The sequence below is a fragment of the Rhinolophus ferrumequinum genome, chromosome 9 (genome assembly GCF_004115265.2).
Source record: "Rhinolophus ferrumequinum isolate MPI-CBG mRhiFer1 chromosome 9, mRhiFer1_v1.p, whole genome shotgun sequence".
In the NCBI taxonomy this organism is placed as follows: domain Eukaryota; kingdom Metazoa; phylum Chordata; class Mammalia; order Chiroptera; family Rhinolophidae; genus Rhinolophus; species Rhinolophus ferrumequinum.
In genome coordinates this window covers 13240134-13258875 of record NC_046292.1, presented here as the reverse complement: position 1 = coordinate 13258875, position 18742 = coordinate 13240134, and the positions used below count along the sequence as shown (strand labels likewise).

General features: G+C 53.4%; 2 protein-coding genes across 6 annotated transcripts in view; one reads left to right on the top strand and one right to left on the bottom strand.

Annotated features, from left to right (window-relative positions):
• The window catches only part of TMCO4 (transmembrane and coiled-coil domains 4), an 85175-nt gene extending 82881 nt beyond the window's left edge, over nt 1-2294 (top strand). For all 5 annotated transcript variants that reach the window (XM_033114858.1, XM_033114857.1, XM_033114854.1 and 2 more), the window contains one exon: nt 1431-2294. In XM_033114858.1, the coding sequence (XP_032970749.1) occupies nt 1431-1841 (411 nt within the window). In that variant the 3' untranslated portion in view covers nt 1842-2294. The remainder of the gene's footprint in view (nt 1-1430) is intronic.
• Nucleotides 2291-15769, bottom strand: HTR6 (5-hydroxytryptamine receptor 6). The gene is made up of 3 exons (XM_033114860.1): nt 14983-15769; nt 5331-5489; nt 2291-5144 (listed from the first exon to the last, which is right to left on the bottom strand). Exons 1-3 carry the CDS (start codon nt 15694-15696, stop codon nt 4695-4697), a joined length of 1323 nt encoding a protein of 440 aa, XP_032970751.1. The 5' UTR covers nt 15697-15769; the 3' UTR covers nt 2291-4694.
• Between the last annotated feature and the right edge of the window lie 2973 nt (nt 15770-18742).

The window sequence follows — 18742 nt, the reverse complement described above, 5'->3', positions numbered from 1 at the left end:
TTCTTGAAAAATCATTTGAATAATCCAATGCGATTTGTGATTCAAATGGAAATGCAGATGTTACCAGACAAGCCCTTTGTGTTGTTTTAACCTCCCCAGTGTTTTCCTATCTTCTTTTTACACAAAAACCTTCCTCTCCAGCCTTGAAGGAATGTGCTATCTGTATTTGATTTGCCTTTGACATGAAAGCAGAGCCCCTAGATTGGCTGGGAGAGCACGAGGTTCTCCCTGCTCTGCAGGGAGCAGATCTGAGCTAAGTGGCTTCCGCACACAGCATCTCAAGCACAGTACATGGCTTTCCTCTTCACGGGCTCTGTGTCACTGAGCAAACCACCCCTCTCTGGGCTTCACTTTCCTCATCTGTAAAATCAGAATGATTTTTAAAGTCTCCTCTCCCCGACTGATTTTCTGTGAAGAGAATAGACCAAATTCTAATCACACCCCTACTTTTCATTCACTGACACATCCCAGCACAAAAATGGGGGTGTCTCTATTGTTGGAGGAACAAAGGTGGGCACTTCTGAGTTCTTGACCCGTGTCTTACTGAAGACTCGGGTCCATATAACAGAGGCCGAGTGAAGTGGCTTAAATGTACAAGAGTGGATGCTGTCATGTAAGAAAAGGCCATACTAGGCAGGTCAGGGCTAGTATGGTGGCTCCACAGTCTGCAGGGGCCAAAATTCCCTGTGTTGCTCCTCTGCAAGCAAGCAAGTGGACTTCAGTGAGCCAGCCATCAAGAAAAAGGAAATAGGGGGGAAAGAAGAACACTCCCCCTTTTAAAGAGACTTCCAGGAAGCACCACATAACACTACCACTTCATCTCATGGGCCAGAACTTGTCACATCACTATACCTAGCTGCAAGGGAGGCTGAGGGAGGTAGCCAGCTATAAATTGGAATTCTTGTGACTAAGGGAATGGGGAGAGAGTGAATTGTAGATTCCCTGCAGTCTGTGCCACAGCTCGATTTTCAATTTGGGGGCTTTACCTGGGGGAGCCTTCACATCAGCCACACTCTGATGTAGGTACTCTTCTTGTCCCCATTTTACAGCTGAGACAAGTGGAGGTCAGAGGGGTAAAGCAGCTTGCTCAAGGCCCCAGAGCTGGTGAGCAGCAGAGCCGCCCTGCTGTAGCCTAAAGCTGCAGGCCGAGAATGAAAACTTCCACTCCCACTTTCTATTGGGAGACTTCTTCCTGCCCCCAGAGGACCCAGACTTTGTAGAGAAACTTCCTTCATCTTTATTTAATGAGTTCTAGAGCAGCCTTGAACCTAGAGACTTTCCACCCCACTCTGGGTTTTAAATTCATGGAGAGTTAGAGTCATGGCATTGGTGACTGGGGGAGAAGTTGAGGCCCAGGAGCTTAGCTGGGGGCCCTGAGGAGGGCGGGCTCTGCACACCCCCAAGGGCCCTCACTCACTGTCCTCTTGCAGGTCAGTGGCCACCTGGATTATGCCAAGCAGATGGACGTCATCCTGAAGGCTGTGGGCATCCACACCAAGCCAGGCTGGGAAGAAAAGGGGCTGTTGCTGGCCTCCAGCAGCCTGCCCCAAGAGGAGCCCCACGAGGCAGCAGCTGCCTCCTCTTCAGACAAGACCAGCGACCAGGATGGGCAAATCCAGGATCCGGCACCCAGAGACACCCCCAAAGTGGCCACATCCTCTGACTCCGGCCAAGCCCAGGTGCCAACAGGGCTGGACCAGTCTGAAGGTGCCTCCCTTCCTGCTGTTGCTGCCAGCCCTGCTGAGAGGCCCCAGATCTGCAGCCATGGTGGGAGCCCCAACCCACTGGGCTGTCCCAACTGTGCCAGCAAGACCCAGGAGTCCTGCCCAGGGCTGGATTGACCCCAAAAGGAGACTTTGAGCCGTCTTCCCAGATTTCCATATGCAGAGCTCTTTTACCCCCCTCCATCAGGCTCCCTGCTTGAGCTCTGAAGAATTTCCACCAGTGCCTTTCCTAAATTGAAGGCTTTGAGATTCAAAAGCAAGGAATTGAAAGAAGAGGGAATCATAGGGAAACCATGGTCTCTCTCTGGGAAAGCAAGGCCAGAGTCCTGCCAAGTCAACCAATCAGGATTGAGAGCCTCAGGACTACCAGCCATGGGCTTGTGGTACTTCAGATCGCAGCTGTGGGGTCTGGCTGTCCATCAGGTGGTCCAGGGGGCCTCTGAGGCTCCAACCCACCTCTCTCCCCTGGCCTCAGGAAAGCCAGGTGTCTGCCTGCTCTTGCATCGACTCCAGCGCTGCCCATCAGCCCACAGGCACCACTGACGCACATTCAGGGCAAGTGCAGGTGGGGATGGGCAGCTCACCCTCTGCTCTTAGGAGATCCGATCAGATGTGCCACACACAGCTATGCAGGCTGTGCACTGTACAGCGACAGAGGCGTCAGTCACACAGACGCGCTGTGAAGGGCGTCCCCAAAGTTGTGCTACATGGTGGCCCTGGATGTCATTGTAACAGGGCGTGGTAAGTACATGCTGAATCTGCATGCGGTATGGGTGGGAACTGGGCCTGGGGGCAAGGATGGATTCTGTGTTCCTGTAGCAGGAACAGAGGTGATGGTGGTTATAAAAATAAAGAATAATAGATGGCACGTGCTGTTTACCAGGTACAGAGTGCTTACATGGACTGTCTCAGTGGACTCTCACAACAACCCCATGACGTAGCTACTATTATTGTCTTCATTTCACCTGCAGCTATTGAGGCCCAGAGATGTTAGGTAACCTATTCAAGATCACACAGCTGGTCAGTCTCAAACTCCAGCCAGTCAGCCTCCAGAGCCAAGTTCTTAGCCACTGTATTTGCATCCGTGGGAACCTTCCCTTTTGTTTCTCCCACTGTCCCTGAATGACAGGGTCAGAGATAATCCCCCCACCCATTGTGCAGATGGGGAAATCAAGACCTAAGCAGAGAAAGTATTAAGCTCTGGCAGAGGTAGTGGGGAAGAGGAGAGGCAGGAGGAATTAGAGTGTTGGAGTTGAGCTGGTCCTTGAGGGTATGTATATTTGTTCATTTAACAAATATTTACAAAACTTCTGCTACTATTAGTCCAAACAGCCCATGTCACCCATGGAAAACTGAAGCCCTGACAGGGAAAATGACTTTGCTGAGGTCCCAAAGCAAATTAAGGGCAGAGTCTGGACCAGAACCCAGGATGCCAGAACCCAGGGTCTCTTTCCACTTTACCAGCTGCTTCTCCAGCCCGAGTAGCCCCTCAAGCAAATCCAGTCCACACCAGTCACTACTTTCAGCTAGTGTTTATTGAGAGTCCACTCTGGGGGCAGAACGGAAGCCCCAACAAGCACCATGACTGACTCCTCGATGGCCAGCAGCCAGCGCTGGAGTTGAGTCTGATCAGCACCAAGGAGAGCGCCAGGCCACCCACGGAGTTTGGGTTGATGGAATTTGGTGCTTGGTGAGGGTGGGGGAGGAGTGTAAGACAGACCTCAGACTGAAAAGGAACCTACAGCAGGTAAACTGTAGGAACAGAATCCCCCGTCCAAAAAAAAACAGGCCCCTGTGTCAGGGTTCACCGCCTGCCTGAGGGCCCCAACCCACACCAGACACAGCTCTTCAACTCTACTGACCCAAGTGGCTCTACTCCCATTTCCCTCAGGGACCCCAAGAAGGCCACAAGGAGGTGGGACAAGGGGCTGGTTCTGTCCCCCTCAGCTGGTTCCCTTCTAGATTCAAGGAAGCCCAAGGCAGAGGAATACCCATCCCAGATGTTGTGCCAGAACCCAGCAGTCGCCTCTTTGTCCCAGGAGAGTCAGTGCAGCAGCTTGGGTGCTGGGATGGGGCTGAAGAAGATGGAAAAAACAATGGGAACCAATAGCCCTTCCTGGCCCATAGCCAGATGCCAGGGGGCTGGATGACCAGCAGGTACCGCCTCCTGACCGCCTGCCGGATGCTGGATATCCTATGAACATTGTCCGAATTCTCATGACACCCTAGGTGGCAGGCATTGTTACCCCATGTTGCATGTGGAATGACAGGCTCAGAGAGGTTAAGTAACCTGTGCAAGAGTTAGAAAGTAGTAGAGCAGAGATTCGAATTTATGCCTGCCTGACTCCCAGGTCCAGGGGTTTTCTGTAAGGCCACATACATCCTGAGGGGCTGGCCAGTCCAAACACTGTCCAGCAAAACAACCTCAGGGTAAAGCTCATCTAAACCAGCGCACGAGTCACCAGGGCTCTTGCTGACACTCAGCTTCGGACTCAGCAGGTCTGGGTGGGGAAAGAGGTATGCATTTTTAACAAAATCCCAGTAGGTGAAAGGCCATGAACTGCACTCAGATAAGCAAGGGATCCCGCGCTGCACTAATCCGTCTCTGCACACAAACGCATCCCTCCTAGGCAGCCCGATCGAATGTGCAAAGGAGATGACTGTCTTCCTTCTAATCTGAACCAACAGGTCCTTTTCCCCATTCCCAGGGGCCATCAACCATCCTCTACACACAGCCACACGTTATACTCAGCAATGCAGCATCCTGCAGAAAACTCACAGAGCAGCTATTATCCTTCAAGTAGGGGGGACCTGGAGTGGGCAGTGGGGGCTGATTCAGTGCACCCCACTAGAGCTCAGAGGGCTCCCAGGAGACCTGCAGTCTCCTGGCCTCAGCCAAGAGCGGGCCCGAGGCGTTGGGGACTTGGTTCCATCCAGTCCAGCTCCCTGGTGACCAGCTCCAAACCCGGATCAGTTCGTGGGGGCACCAAGCGGATGGAGCCGCAGCGTGGGCTCCGCAGGATCGATGTTGAAGAAGTTGACCACGGCAGAAGTCCTGGCAGGTGGCGGGGGATCCCGGGTGGCCTCTCCCGGCAGCAGGAGCTGGGCTGCGAGCTGCAGGCCTGAGGAGCCTCCCGAGCCTGGGTCAGAGACGGAGTCAGAGTCCGGGGGCAGGGGCAGGGGCAGCACGTGCTGCAAGCTCAGGCCCGGCCGGGGGCCACTGTGAGAAGTGCGCATGGAGGGTGAGGCCAGGCTGGCCCGGGGCTCCTGGGCGCAGTGGGGACAGAGCAGGAGCCTGCCCAGGGCCCGCTTGAAATCCCGCATGAAGAGTGGGTAGATGATGGGATTCACGGTGCTGTTACAGTAACCCAGCCACGTGAGAACATCGAAGAGGCCTGGGGAGACGCAGTCGCACACAGCCTGGAGGGATGGAGTGGGTCACGTCCGGTCCCGAGGCAGGGACACCGACCACCCCACCCAGCACATCTGGGACAGACACACACAAACATATACACCATGACAGGCAGCCCACCTCCTCCCTCCCTGTGTCTGGGCTGGGGCTCGCCAGCAAGGCCCGGACTCACCTGCCCCCTGCAGTGGCATTACCTGGGCTATGTTGGCCACAAAGAAGGGCAACCAGGTCACAAAGAACATGCCCAGCAGAATGCCTAGTGTCAGGCTGGCCTTCAAGGCCCTCCTGCTGTGCTTGGTGGCCAGCCGCCTGCTGTCAGCAGACTCCACCCCTGTGTGTGGCGTCCTGGGCACCTGCAGAAACAAAGGCCAATGCGCCAGCTGAGAAAGAGCCCCAGTCTGACTCTGATCCCAGCCCCAGACTGAGCCTCGATCCTAATTCTAGACCGAACCCGATAGCAGCAGTAAACTGTGCCCTGACCCTTGACTGAGCCCCAACTGTCGTCCTAGACTGAGGTCTGACCCAGACTCCAGTCCAAGCCCAGCTCACCCTCTCAGACTGATCCCTGATCCCCACCATAGATTGAGCCCTAGCGAACCAAGGTCTCCAGCTGAGCCTGAACCCTGGGCCAGTCTGAGGCAAGCTTAGCCCGAGACTGTGCCGTGACCCAGCAGTAGACCGACCCCGGATCCTGACCCAGCGCTTCACAAGGAGCTCTAGGAAATGCAGTGAAACGGAGCAACACTGCTCCAAACACACATCAGGCCGTTCAGAAGATCCACCCTCCATGCAAAGGACAACTCTATCAGAGCCAGCACACACAACTGTAAGCCCCTCCCAAAGCCTTTGGCGCTGCACGCATTAGCTGCAATTGAAAAGTACTTGACAAAAGAGGCCCTGTCACCATTGTCCGGGGCTTGGCAATCTCTCTGTATGTGGGTTCTCTTCATATTTTGGAATAATGGTTTTGCTTGCACTATTACCCTCACATCCCACAACATAAAGTGGTTTAAAAAAAAAAAGTACACATAGCAAATGTTTACAATGAAACCTATTGTAAATTACGAGGGCTGCTAGTGACCTGGGCGTTTTGCAACTCAAATTGTGGACTGGCAGACGTCTCCATTCCCAGACATAAATTTCAAGAGCAGGGGTGTGGGGAGAGAGGGAGGAAAAAAGAGCTGCTCCACAGCAGCCATTGAAAGGGGGACATGGGATTGGAGGGCAGTCGGTGACCACAGGATGGCCACGGGGTTTGAAAATTAATCTGGGGAACGTAATTTAGTGGTTACCAGAGGGTAAGGGGGTTGGGGGGTGGGAGATGAGGGTAAGGGGGATCAAATATACGGTGATGGAAGGAGAACTGACTCTGGGTGGTGAACACACAATGTAATTTATAGATGATGTGATACAGAATTGCACACCTGAAATCTATGTAATTTTACTAACAATTGTCACCCCAATAAATTTAAAAAATAATAAAAAAAATAAAATTAAAAAAAATGAAATTAAATACATACAAAAAAAAAGGGGGGGGACATGGGGACGAGGAGGTTAGGATTTGACTTGGCACCTTGGCCACTGGCAGTCCCAAAACAGGGAAAGACTCTGTGAACCGGATGTTCCTTTAGTTCAGCAGTAACTTTTTTTAACCTCATAAGCCCATTAGAGAGCTAATGAAATCTACAAATTGCTCTCTGGAAAACTAAAAGCTTATAAATTTTTACACACACACACACATCTCCGCACTTCCAGAGGGTTCTGAGACCATCGTGAACCCCTAGAGATCCATCCATGAACCCCTAGATGTCCATGAAAGCTGAGACGTGAAGGTCCTCCTCTAAACCATGCATTGTAAACAATTTGGATTTTCACACATAAGGTTTACACAAAGTGAGACCCACCGATATTCATAATTTAAGTAAAAATCAGTGTGCAGAGGTGTGCACAATTCATTGAACTATGTAAAGGGTCTATGTGCCGCCAGGGAACACATGGGGGCTTTGAAAGCCAGGAATTCCCCCCAACATTTCCTAAACTACATGAGAGCCCAGCTTAGTTCGTGAAGCACAGTGGTGGGTTGGGTATAGAGAGAGGAAAGAGTCAGAAGGAGGCAGGAAGGGAACCAGATTCCCTGGCAACCTTCACAGATGGGAAGTGGGTGGAAGAGGCAAAGCCAAGATGTGTCAGTCCCCGAGGGCACCAAAGCCAAACCCCCCACCCGGCTCTCAGGAGCTCCGCTTCCAGCAGCCCTGCTCTTCTCTCCCACTTCCTCAGAGGAGCCAGAATTGGTTCCTGTCCATGGTGCTGAAACTCCAGCTCCATACTATTTTTCTATAGGATCAGGGGAGCTGTTTCTGGAATGGCGGTGGGCAGGAACGGAGAGATAAAGCACACTGTAATTCCCCCCCCGAATGTGCTTATCTAGGTGAAGTCTGGTTATATGAATCTCAAGGACAAGTTCAAAAAGAGCCGCCAAAGAGAGGCTCTTGCTTTCTCCCGTCTTGCTGGGGCTGCATTGGGCTGAAGCAAGAGCTGGGCTTTTAAGACAAGTGATCTAGCTTCCGAGCATGCCTCTACCACTTACTTGCTCTGTGATCTTGAGCGAGTCTCTGCTCCCACATCTGTAAGATGGGAGAAACAATACTGATCGTACGGAGTCGCGGTGAGGCTGCGGATAATAAAAGCATGCAGTGTCCAACACAGAAAGAGGCTAAATACATGGCAGCCCTGGTGTCAGCCCTGGTGTATGGATGCGGCTGGAGAGATTTCAGCACGCTCGGGAGCCCTATCCTGCTGCCAGCAGCTCTGGCTCCCTAAAGCAGCACAGACGTCAGGACAAATGCTCTGACTCACCATGCTGTAGCCAGGGAGGGAAAGAAGGTCGGCTTTTCTCCTTCCTCTTGTCATTTTCTCTCCTCCAGAGTAGTCTCCATATGGTTTTTGTGCAATCTCCTAAGATCTGCCATGTCTTTGAATTGCTGCCATCAATGGGGACAGACAATGGGGGGGGACACTGTCTCCAGAAGGCCGCACCCATACAGGTACCCCTCTGACCCCTGATGACCTGTGAGGGGGAAGCCACCGGAGAGCCTTGATCTTGTCAGAACTCTAGGGCACTGGGAAACTGAGACACTTGAGAAGATATCTTGGGGGCAATCGGCAGGGGAGGGAGCTCCAGAGATGGAGTTAAAGATAATCTGAGGTTCCCTCACTAATCTTCCTGGGAGCAAACCTGAGTTTTCTTTCGCCTCTTCTCCCCAAGAACACAGACAAAAGGAAGAGAAAAGGCAACTGAGGCTCAGAGAAAGTAGGGGACCTTCCCAAGGTCACGTTGTGTCGGTACAAAGCCTCACACCAAAGCACCAGTGACCCCAAATCAGCACTGTGATCCCCATTTATTGAGCACTTACTATGCACCAGCATTTGATATTCATTTTGCTAGTCAATCTTTATGGGAGGTAGGTATTATCTCCATTTTGTAGACAAGAGTCAGAGAGGCAAAATAACTTGCCAGGAGTCACACAGCAGTTAAGTGTTGCCACAGGGATTCAAAGTCATTTCTGGCTCCAGAAACTGCAATTCTTCCACCCCACCATGTTGCTTCTATTTGGGGGGGTGGCATCCATGGGCCACAGTCAGGGTGGGGTTATAGAAACCCCACTGCTGTCACTGAAAGGCCTTCATGGAACAGAAGCCAATGGTAACCAACAGCCCACACCCTGGGGTCTGGCTGGTGCCAACTTCCCACTCCCACTTCTCTCTGCCCCATCGTCACCCCATAACTCCTCATGGCCACGTTGTGTTGTTTGCATGTCCCTTATACATGTCTATGACATGCGTCATTGTCAGCAGGCAGCTACCTGGAGGACAATATGGCAGAGCCCTTCCAGGAGGCAATTCTACTTACAGGCTCCTACGTTCATAAGCACCTGTACACACATCTGTACACTCGACATATACAAGAATGTCTACCATATCACTATTATGATAGAAAAAAATTGGAAGTAGCTTAAATGTCCAGCAAAAGAAGAGCAGTGAAATAAACCATGGTACATCCCACTACACAACACTACACAGATGTTTAAAAGAACAAATCGATCAAATGGAAAGATCTCCAAGACACATGAAGTGACGGTGGCCAGTTGCAAAACAATACAGCAGGATTCCATTTGTTTAAGAAAATGCGCAAAACACTAAATTTCTTTAGGTACATAAACAAATATGTGAACCCAGAAAAAGGACTAGGAAAACATACCCTAAAGTAGTGAGCGTCCCTTAGAGTGGAAGGTGATTGCATGGAAGTCAGAGGGGTCTTACACTTTATATTTGAATTTTTATTTTAAAATGTATTTGTGTATTCCCTTGTGTAACTTAAAATGTTCACGATCATCTCATCATTCCATGAGGGTTCTAAGGCAGACTCTGGAGCCAGACTACCTGGTTTCAAATCGTGGCTCTGTTACTAAGTAGCTGAGTGACCTTCCACAAGGTACTTCACCTCTCTGGGCCTCAGTTTTCTCATCTGCAAAATGGCAATCATAATGGCATCTACCTCATAGGATTGTACTAACGGTTACATAAGAAAATATACAGAGAGTTACTCGATCAGTGCCTGGCACGTCGTATGTACCACGTAAGCGTTCGCTAGACTGTTCATGTTGTTACTAGTACCCCGCTTAGCTCTTTGAGATGGTGATGATCCTGCTGGTGGCAGCGATGGTGGGTTGTGTTTTTTATCCCTAGACCGGTTCAAAAGGGGTGAGCTCCTAGAACCATATATTTTACCACAAGAGGAAAAGACAGGAACTAACATTTGTTGAGCACCGACTATGCGCCAGGTTTACATATATTATCTCTTTGGTTCTTCAAACAGCCTCAGTGATAAACAGCATTACCCCTGGGGTAGAGGGAGGTGAAGGACTTGTCCAAAGTCATGTGGATATGATGGAAAAGAGGCAGGATTTGAACCCATGGCCAGCCAGACACACAAGGCTCCTGCACCCAGCCCTGGCAGCACCAGGTCGCCTGGTTCTCCCAGCAGCAGACCAGGCTGCCATGCTCAACACTGCTCCCCTGTCAGCCGCTCCCCAGTTCAGCCCCCTTCTTCCCTCCCCACAGAAAGATATTTCTGTGATCACAGCCTCCTCCTCTGAGGAGGAGGAGGAAGCAGAGATGGAAGGGAAGATGGATTGCTAAGACAGAATAAGGCATAGTTAGATGAGGGAGGGTGGAAAAAGCTAGGGAGGAGGGAAAGGAGAAGAAATTGACGGGAGGGAAGGAGGAGAGGAAGACAGGTGCACGTAGAAGGAAGAAAGAGAAGGGGATGAGATGGAACGAAGGAGAGAAGGGTGGAAGGAGGGGAGAACGATGAGGGACAGAGGAAGACGGTGGGGAGAGGGCCGTGGACCACAGAAACACAGGGCTCTTGGCAGACAGAGAGAAGCTGAGAAAGCAGGAACCCTCCGCGAGGCCACCTTCTGCTGCTCTCTACCAGCCTGTGCTCCCACACTGGTCCCTCTGGAGCCTCCCAGGGATGAGCCCATTCCCACACAGACACACACCTCTCTCTCTCTCTCTGTCTCCCCTTGCCCTAGCGGCATCTCACTCTGACACCACTACCTCCCATGCCGCCCCCTCCATCCCCAGCCCACGGTCTCTGCCTCAGCTGTAAGGGTGACCCCTTTTCTCACAGTCCCTGGGGCTGGGAAGACCTGGCTGAAACCACTGAGCCAAGCAGTGGCTTTTTAACAGCCTGTTCATATAAATAGGTAGAGTGGGATGTGGGGAGAGATCAAATGCTCAAGCCTGCTCAACCCCCATTTCTCAGCCCCAGAGGCTCTGGGACTCTGAGAGCCTTGCCCAGCTTCCTTCCCCCTGTGGGGAAGCTGGGAGCTGGAGTAGGGAAGGGAGCTAAGGGCTAAGTGGGGCTTAAAACAGGAGGAAAGGAGCCCGACGCACCCCAAGTTTTGTTCGTTCTCGTGGGTTCCTTGAGGTCCAGGCATTGAGAGAGCCTCCATTTCCATGCTGTGCACTGCTGGTCTCCAAACAGGCCAGCTCAAGTGGGAGCAAAAGGGTCATGACCCAGGAGGCTGGGGTACAGGCAACATCCAGAAGCAAATTCCCCAAACCAGCAATTCTCCAGGCAGCAAGGAAAACAGGCACCCAATGGCCTGCTCAGGAGGAGCCAAGTGGTTTTGCAAGCAAGGGTAGTGGCGGGGTCTGACGTTTCCTCATTCAACCCAAGAAAAAAGGCTTTCCAGAAAGTGGGATGAAGTAGCATAGACACATTTCTGACTTGCAGGGCCCATTCTGCCTCAGAGGCAGGGTGCTGGCCTAAATGACCCATGAAGACGCCTCCCAACTTTTGGTTTTAGGGCTTATGCTCTCTGCACTTCAGTTTACAAACATGTGCACAGCAAATGATAGATTCTGAATTTCACTGGGTGAGGCACCTCTGTTATAATCACCACAACGCTCATCACGGTAAGGTTTTATGATCAATGTCTGTCTCCCTGCCTAGAACAGATTCCAAGAGGGCAGGAACTTCTCGGTCCTGTTCATCACCACATCCACAGCCTAGAACAACTCCCGCACAAAGTAGGGACTCAACACATGTTACCGAGCAAATGAATTAAAGGTACTAAAAAGCATGGGATCCATCAGCTACCGGAACTGACTCTGAAAGGAGTGGGAGAAAAGGAAGCAATGAGAACAGGGGCTGAATCGCCTGCCCTGTGAAGCGCTGTGTTCATTTCACTCCTTCCATCAATATGCACCGCGCCAGAAAGAACAGCATGTGCAAGGTCCTGAGGCAGGAAGGAGTGTGCTGGGTCTGCTCAAGGAACAGCCAGGAAGCCAGTGTGGCTGAAACAGAGAGTGAAGAAGGAGGCCAGAGGAGCAGAGGGCCAGGTGACATGAGATGTGAGGCCACAGGAGCAAGGAACGACCGGACAGGACTTGCAATTTAAAAGGAGTGCTTCGGCTGCTGCGGAAGATTGAAAGGGAGCAAGAATGGAAGCAGGAAGTCAGTGGGAGATTCCCACAGGCTCCACCTGGGGGCAGGCGGCAGCAGTGGAGACCAGACGTGGCCCCATGTGTTGAAAGTAGAAATGAGAGGACATGATGTGGAGGGTGAGAAAAAGAGATGTATCCAGGCTGCCGCCAAGGTGCTTGGCCTAAGCAACTGGAAGCATGGAGTTGCCATTAACTGATACAAGAAAGACTCTGGGGGGACTGGGGCCGGGCCTGGAAAATCGGAGTTCTGTTTGGCCCAGTCTGGAAGTCATCTGCCTATAGGTGGTATTTTCAGTCACGAGACAAGGTGTAAATGTGGAAAAGGAGCGAGGAAGTTGGAGGACTCAGGCCCAGGGAGGCCACAGCTGGGGGCCGCTCAGGAGAACCCAACAGAGGAGACTGAGAAGGCTCAGCCAGTGAAGAAGGGTGACATGGGGCGGTGTCCCTGAAGCAGTGTTTTACGAGAGTGTCACCTCCCACAAGCGGCGCGACACACACAGGGGCTTTGGCATCCACCAGTTCTGAGCTTGAACCTCACTAACCAGCTGTGCGACCTTGGGCGAGTCACCTCCCCTCTCCCTGAACTTCAGTTTCCCCATCTGTCAAACAAGGATGGTGGTAGTACTTGTCTCGTTGGGTGTTTGGGGATTAGCTCAGCTAGGTGCCTGGCACGTGGTGAGACCTCAGAGACTATCAGGCTGGAGCAGTGAGCAGCTGGAGGACTCTTGCCCAGGTTCTGAGACTACAGGTTCAGGTTCAATCCTGGTACCAGCTAATTAGCTTCATGGAAAGAACATCTGTGTGTCACCGGCCCCGCTGGAATGGAGAATCCAGACTTCTTCTGCCCCAACCTCACCGAGGCCAGCCTGTTTCTCCCATCCTTACTCACTACGCAGCGCTCCCTACAGTGTGGGATGGGAGATGACTCTAGGTGGTAAGTGGACACCCCGTAAAATAACTGGGTCCCAGTGACAGTTCTCATCCAGCTATTCTGGTTACATCATGAGGAAGTCTCACAGAGATGCAATTTCATCTTTAACATCTGTCCTAACACTTAACAGAGAGGAAGCAGGCCTCGGCTCGGTCACTTCAGCGATCCAAGCTGGACTTCAATAACACTGCTGGGTTCTGCACCCTCACCGAAGCTGTGTCTGATCACCTTCTATTTATGGCAAAGATATTGATTTTCCATTTCCGGAGGAGAGAAGTTTTCTTTCTAAATAAATCCCTGGCAGTGGAAAGATAAATGAGATGATTTAAAGAAAATGCTGAGTACTTATGAATGAAGTGGCTTGAGGAGTGGGGGCGGGGCGCTGGGTGGAGGGAATAGTAAGCCAGATATCCCAAGGTGGTTCCTTTTGCCTGAAGTTTGGGAAATGCTCCTTTACAAGAATCCAAGGAGAGAGTGGGGATAGCCCATGGCAACCATCCTACAGCTAAAGAACCAAATCAGTCATAGCCACCTGCCGAGATTCAAGAATGTTCTCCAGTGAACACAGAAGATGGGCGAGAGCAGGCCTGCAGCCAGGACGTCCAGCCCCCCAGGGCCCCGCCCTCATTGATCGGCCAGCCGCAGCACTAGGATGGAATAAACAAGACTGCGGACAAGCCTTTCAGCCCTCGGCCAGTTCCCATCCCAGGGACCCACGAGACCCAGGGACCCACAAGACACCCTTCCGTCCTGCAGGAGCCTCCTCCACCTGAGGCTAACCAAGGTAAACCTCGAGAGCCCAGCTGGAACTGGGCTTGTGTCCTAGTTCTCTGGGACTCAGGCCTGGTCTGTCTCAACCCCCATCCCTCAGGTAGATAATAGGACTTGGGACTGTGCGGCCTGGGTGACAAGAGCAAGTGCTCCCCTTCTAGACACTGCAGGGCCTTGAGCGAAGGACACCTACCCCCTTCACAAGGACACCGGCCCTCGTGGAGTTTACATTAAAGTGGGGGAGACAGACCATGAACAAGTCAACAAATAAACTGGGGATCCAGCTAGGGAATGACAGAGTGGGGGAGGGCGGGGGGTCTGCAGACACAGTGGTCAGGGATGGCCTCTAGGGAGAGGTGATCTGTGAGCTGAAAAGGTCAGACAAGGGCAGCTCTGGGGGGGAAACATTCCAGGCAGAGGGAACAGCAAGTGCAAAGACATTGACAGGGAAGTCAGTCTGGTGCTTGCTAGGAACCGTCAGAAGGACCACATGGCTGGTGCCGAGAGGCAGGGGCGAGAGGTGCAGTGGAAGAGGCTGGCAGGGTGGGGTCCTGACCCGGGTCTCCTCTTTATCTTGACAGCAATGGGGAGCCACTGAAGGGTTTGAAGCAAGGGAGTGACGTGGTCACTTTTTTCATTATTGCTATGGCTCTTGTGCAGAAAATGGATGGGGGTAGGTCTGGAGTGGAAGCAGCGGGAGCCAGCGGGACCTCAATGGTGGTTTGGATTAGGAAGGTGGCAACTGTTTAGGAGGCAGCAGCAACAGGTCTCACTAATGAATCCCATGAGCACGAGGGAGAAAAATTATCCCTAAGTTTCCGGTGTGCGATGGTATGATGGTGCCATTTGCCATCCTGGGGAAGACAGGGGAGGAACATGTGGGAGACTTGGGATACCCTGAATTCCCTGTTGCATGTTACCTTCCAGAAGCCTCCCTCACATCCTGGGGGGGCTGTCTGTAGACAGTCGGGCAGAGTCTGGAGTTCAGAAGAAAGGTGGGAGCAGAGAATGGCCACTTGGAGGTGGCCAGCAAGTGTGTATGAAGTGGTGGATGCCCCATAAGCACCAAATGGCGGCTCATTCCTCTCCATCCCACAAGCCCTGGTCTCCCTGCGCACCCCAGGTACCTGCGGCGGCTCCAAGGCCTGGCCGGCCATGCCAGTGGTGAGAGAGGCCACCTGCAAGGCCTGCTTGCGGGCGGCCAGCAGGATCCTGCAGTAGGTGAAGCAGATAGCGCCTGAGGGCAGGAAGAAGGTGAGGCCTGATGCCACTAGGACGAAGGGCAGGCTGGCCAGCAGGCGGCACTGACCCGGGGCGGGTGCTCGCGCGCGGCCCAGCTTGTGCCAGCCCAGCAGCAGGGGCAGGAAGGAGGCGAGCGCTGCAAGGCTCCAGGCGCTCAGGACGAGCGCCAGGGCGCGTGGGGGCGTCATGCGCAACTTGTAGCGCAGCGGCGAGAGGATGAGCAGATAGCGGTCCAGGCTGATGAGGCAGAGGTTGAGGATGGAAGCGCTGCAGCACATCACGTCGAAGGCGGCCCAGAGCAGGCAGAGGTCACGCGCCAGCACCCAGCGCCCGTACAGCGCGTTCAGCATGGCCGGCGGCATCACCACCAGCCCCACCATCAGGTCCGACGTGAAGAGCGACACCAGGAAGAAGTTGGACATGTTGCGCAGCGCCCGCTGCGTGCAGATAAGCGCTATGAGCAGCGAGTTGGCCACCGCCGTCAGTGCGATAACCACACATAGCGCAGCTGCTACCCAGCCGCTGCCCGCCGGGTCCGACGCCAGCCCCGACCCCCAGTCGGGGGTGCTATTGTGGGCAGGGCCAGGCTCTGGAACCATGGGGACGGGGGATGGACTGCAGGGCGGGGAGGCCCGAGACGGGTCCTGAGGACCGGCGAGAAGCCACAGTGAGGGACCTGGAAGAGTGGAGGCTGGCGGGGCGTTGTCAGTGAGAACAGAACCCCCCCGCCCCGCCCCGCAAGGGGGGCAGGTGGGAAGAGAGGAACAGGGCGATGGGTCAACGGGCAGCGACTGGAAGAGGATGGAGAGAGGTTATCTATGGGCGTTCTCGGGTGTGGGGCAGGTACACCTGGGTCAAATGGGTAGGAAGTTTGGGAGAGGGCACTTGAGGAGGAGCAGGGTGCCTTAGCGGGAGCGAGCAGAAAGTCAGGAGGATGGGGACGCCAGAGGACTCTTGGAGGTTAGATGCGTGGAAGCAGAGCCCCTAGAAGGGGCGGTAAGGTTGGAGCGAGGGCGCCTGCCTGGGGCAAAGACCCAGGGAAGTGGGAACAACCGGCAAATGGGAGGCAAGCTCTCCCGCGGCAGGTAGGCGTGTGGGGGCGCTAGGTCCGGAGCCGTAGTGCTTGGGGTCGCAGGGTGGCGGCCCACGGGCCAGAGCTAAGCCCCCGGCGGGGAAGGCAGATCTCACAGCCAATGCAGAGGCACCCCTGGGATTGGGCGAACAAGATCCCCTGTGGCGTGTGAGGGGACGCCGTGCGGGCCGGTGGGGACTGAAGGAGCAGCGACAGCGCCTCCGCCCCCTCCCCACCCGGCCACCGCGTCGCGGGCCCGCTACCGCCGGCGTTTGGTACCTGGGGCGCTCAGCGCTGCTCCGCCGCCGGCGACTGCGGCAGGTGCCGCGGGGCTGAGAGAGGAAGAGGCGGCCGCGGGGGAGGGGAGGCAGGCGCCCAGGGAGCACGGGAGGCTCCGCTAGGGGCCGGAGCGCGCGAGGAGGAGCCGGCAGACGCTGCCAGGAGTGCGCGGTCCCCGCGCGGAGGAGCTTGCGCCCCGCCCGGTGGTGGGCGGGGAGAGCCGAGCCCCCGCCTCGCAGGTAGGCGGGGTCCCAGGACCCCAGGCCTGTGGAGGGACGATTCGGTCAGAGTGCCCCAGCAGCACCAGGTAACGTCCCGCCTGTGGTCACCTCCACGGCCCCACATACGCATCCCCAACCCACAAGTGGCAGCGGCAGCGCAGGAGGAACTTAGAGGAGGGGGCTGTGACCTATCTTTATCCAGAACTGCCCCCCCAATGTGGGGCTGCCCACCCACCACGGGGTTCACCACATTAACAGGGGGAGCCAATTGGGAGAAATTGGGCAGATAGCTTGACAGCCATATGTGTACACACACATACATACACATATGTACATATAATATATAATATATGTATACATATCATCTATAATAAACTGTATGATACTTTCTTCAAACCTTTAAACAGCAGGTTACTTCCTCAGGGTCTTCTGAGCAAAACCATCTCCCGACAGCACCAGGCCCTAAGGATGAAATTTCTGACCTGTTGGTACTCCCAGTTTAACAGAGCATGAACCGATTTGAGAAACCCCAGGCCTGGTGGGGTAGAAGCACTGCAGGTAAAGGGGTGGGGTGAGGCATCCCTGGCTGTGAGCTGGCTGTGTATCCCTTCCCCTGGCTAAGAAGAGTCTCTACTGAACACTTCACAGATTAATATTGTAAATTCCATCCATTCATTCAACAAACATTTATTGAGCACCTACTAAGTGTCAGGCACTGTTTTGACCAATTGGGACACTATAGGAACCTAAACAGAGATTCCAGCTTCATGGAATTTACATTCTAGTAGAAGGAGGCAGACAATAAACACCAAGCATAATAGATGCTTAGTAAATGAACTATATATGACATCCTGAGCTAAGGATGAGGGTAGGGTCCTGAGGCTTCAGGATGGAGAAGGGTCATTGCAGATGAATAAGAACAAGTGCTCAGTAATTAGATGTTTGCCCTGCCATATAGATAGGTCAAAAAAGGTTATTTCTGGTAATAACTCTTATTATGGGCAAGGCTCCAAATTTAAACTCTTTACAAGTTTCTCTTGAGCCCACAGAGTTTCAATTGCCTTTAGCTCGAAAGAATCTGGGTGCCACAGAGGCACATCTTGGGGCAACTTGTTCTGAACCCCTACAGCTCCCACATAGAAGGGTCCTGCTATGTGTCCCAGGGGCTTTATTATATTATTCTAACCTCTACAATAATGCTGAGAGATAGGTGTTAAACTGGGGCTCAGCGAGGCCAAGGGTCTCACCCAAGGTCACCAGCAGCAAGTGATCAAGTGGAACTGAAACTTGGGTCTACCCAACACCCAAGGCAGAGAAATCTCAAGACCCTACAGCACCCCTCACCCACCCGAGCCAATATTTGACTCTCAGAGCCCCAGTCTTGCCCACAAATGGGTCTGTGCAGCAGAAAGTGGAACCTATTGTCCCTTCTAATACCACCTGCACCACCATGACAATTTCTGTTGTGCCCCAAGGAACCGCGTGTAGTATACCAAGCTCGGGCTGAAAATCCTAAAGACCACACTTGGGATCCCCTTTCTGCTGCTTACCAGCTCAGTGGACTTAGGACCAGCCCCTCGATCTCCCTGGGTCACCATTTTCTCATATGCAATAGTTAGCAGAACAATACAGCACTGCAGGGACTCTGCTCCCGCTCCGAGCACCAGAACACAGGATATGGTGAGGCCAGAAAGGAACACCCACGGAGCCATAGATAGGGGAGTCATACCACTATATTCTCGCTGGCGGCTGGTGGAGACACAGGAAGCAGGAGCCACACGATGCACAATCTGCCGGCCGCTTCTCTGCCAACCAACCCACCAACGTAGCCACGGCAATTATATCAATGGCTAATGGCTAACCGGTAACAGCTGATGGCCAACTAGTCACAGCTGATGGCCATCTACTACCCAAGCCAGCATCTTTCCACGTGAGGCCGAGAGCCTGGAAACTGCTCTCTGGGACTCTGTCCCCACAAGCACCCATCTCACAGGGTTGTTGAGGGGATGAAATGACCTTGGTGTAATCTGTAAACTTCACAGTGCTGTGTTATTACTAGCTGTTGGCCTCAGT

Coding starts and splice junctions, on each gene's coding strand:
- HTR6 (XM_033114860.1), bottom strand. CDS start 15,696: ATGGTTCCAGAGCCTGGCCCTGCCCACAATAGCACCCCCGACTGGGGG. Junction 5,490..14,982: donor AGGCCTTGGAGCCGCCGCAG/GTACCTGGGGTG, acceptor TTGTTTCTGCAG/GTGCCCAGGACGCCACACAC. Junction 5,145..5,330: donor TTGTGGCCAACATAGCCCAG/GTAATGCCACTG, acceptor CCATCCCTCCAG/GCTGTGTGCGACTGCGTCTC.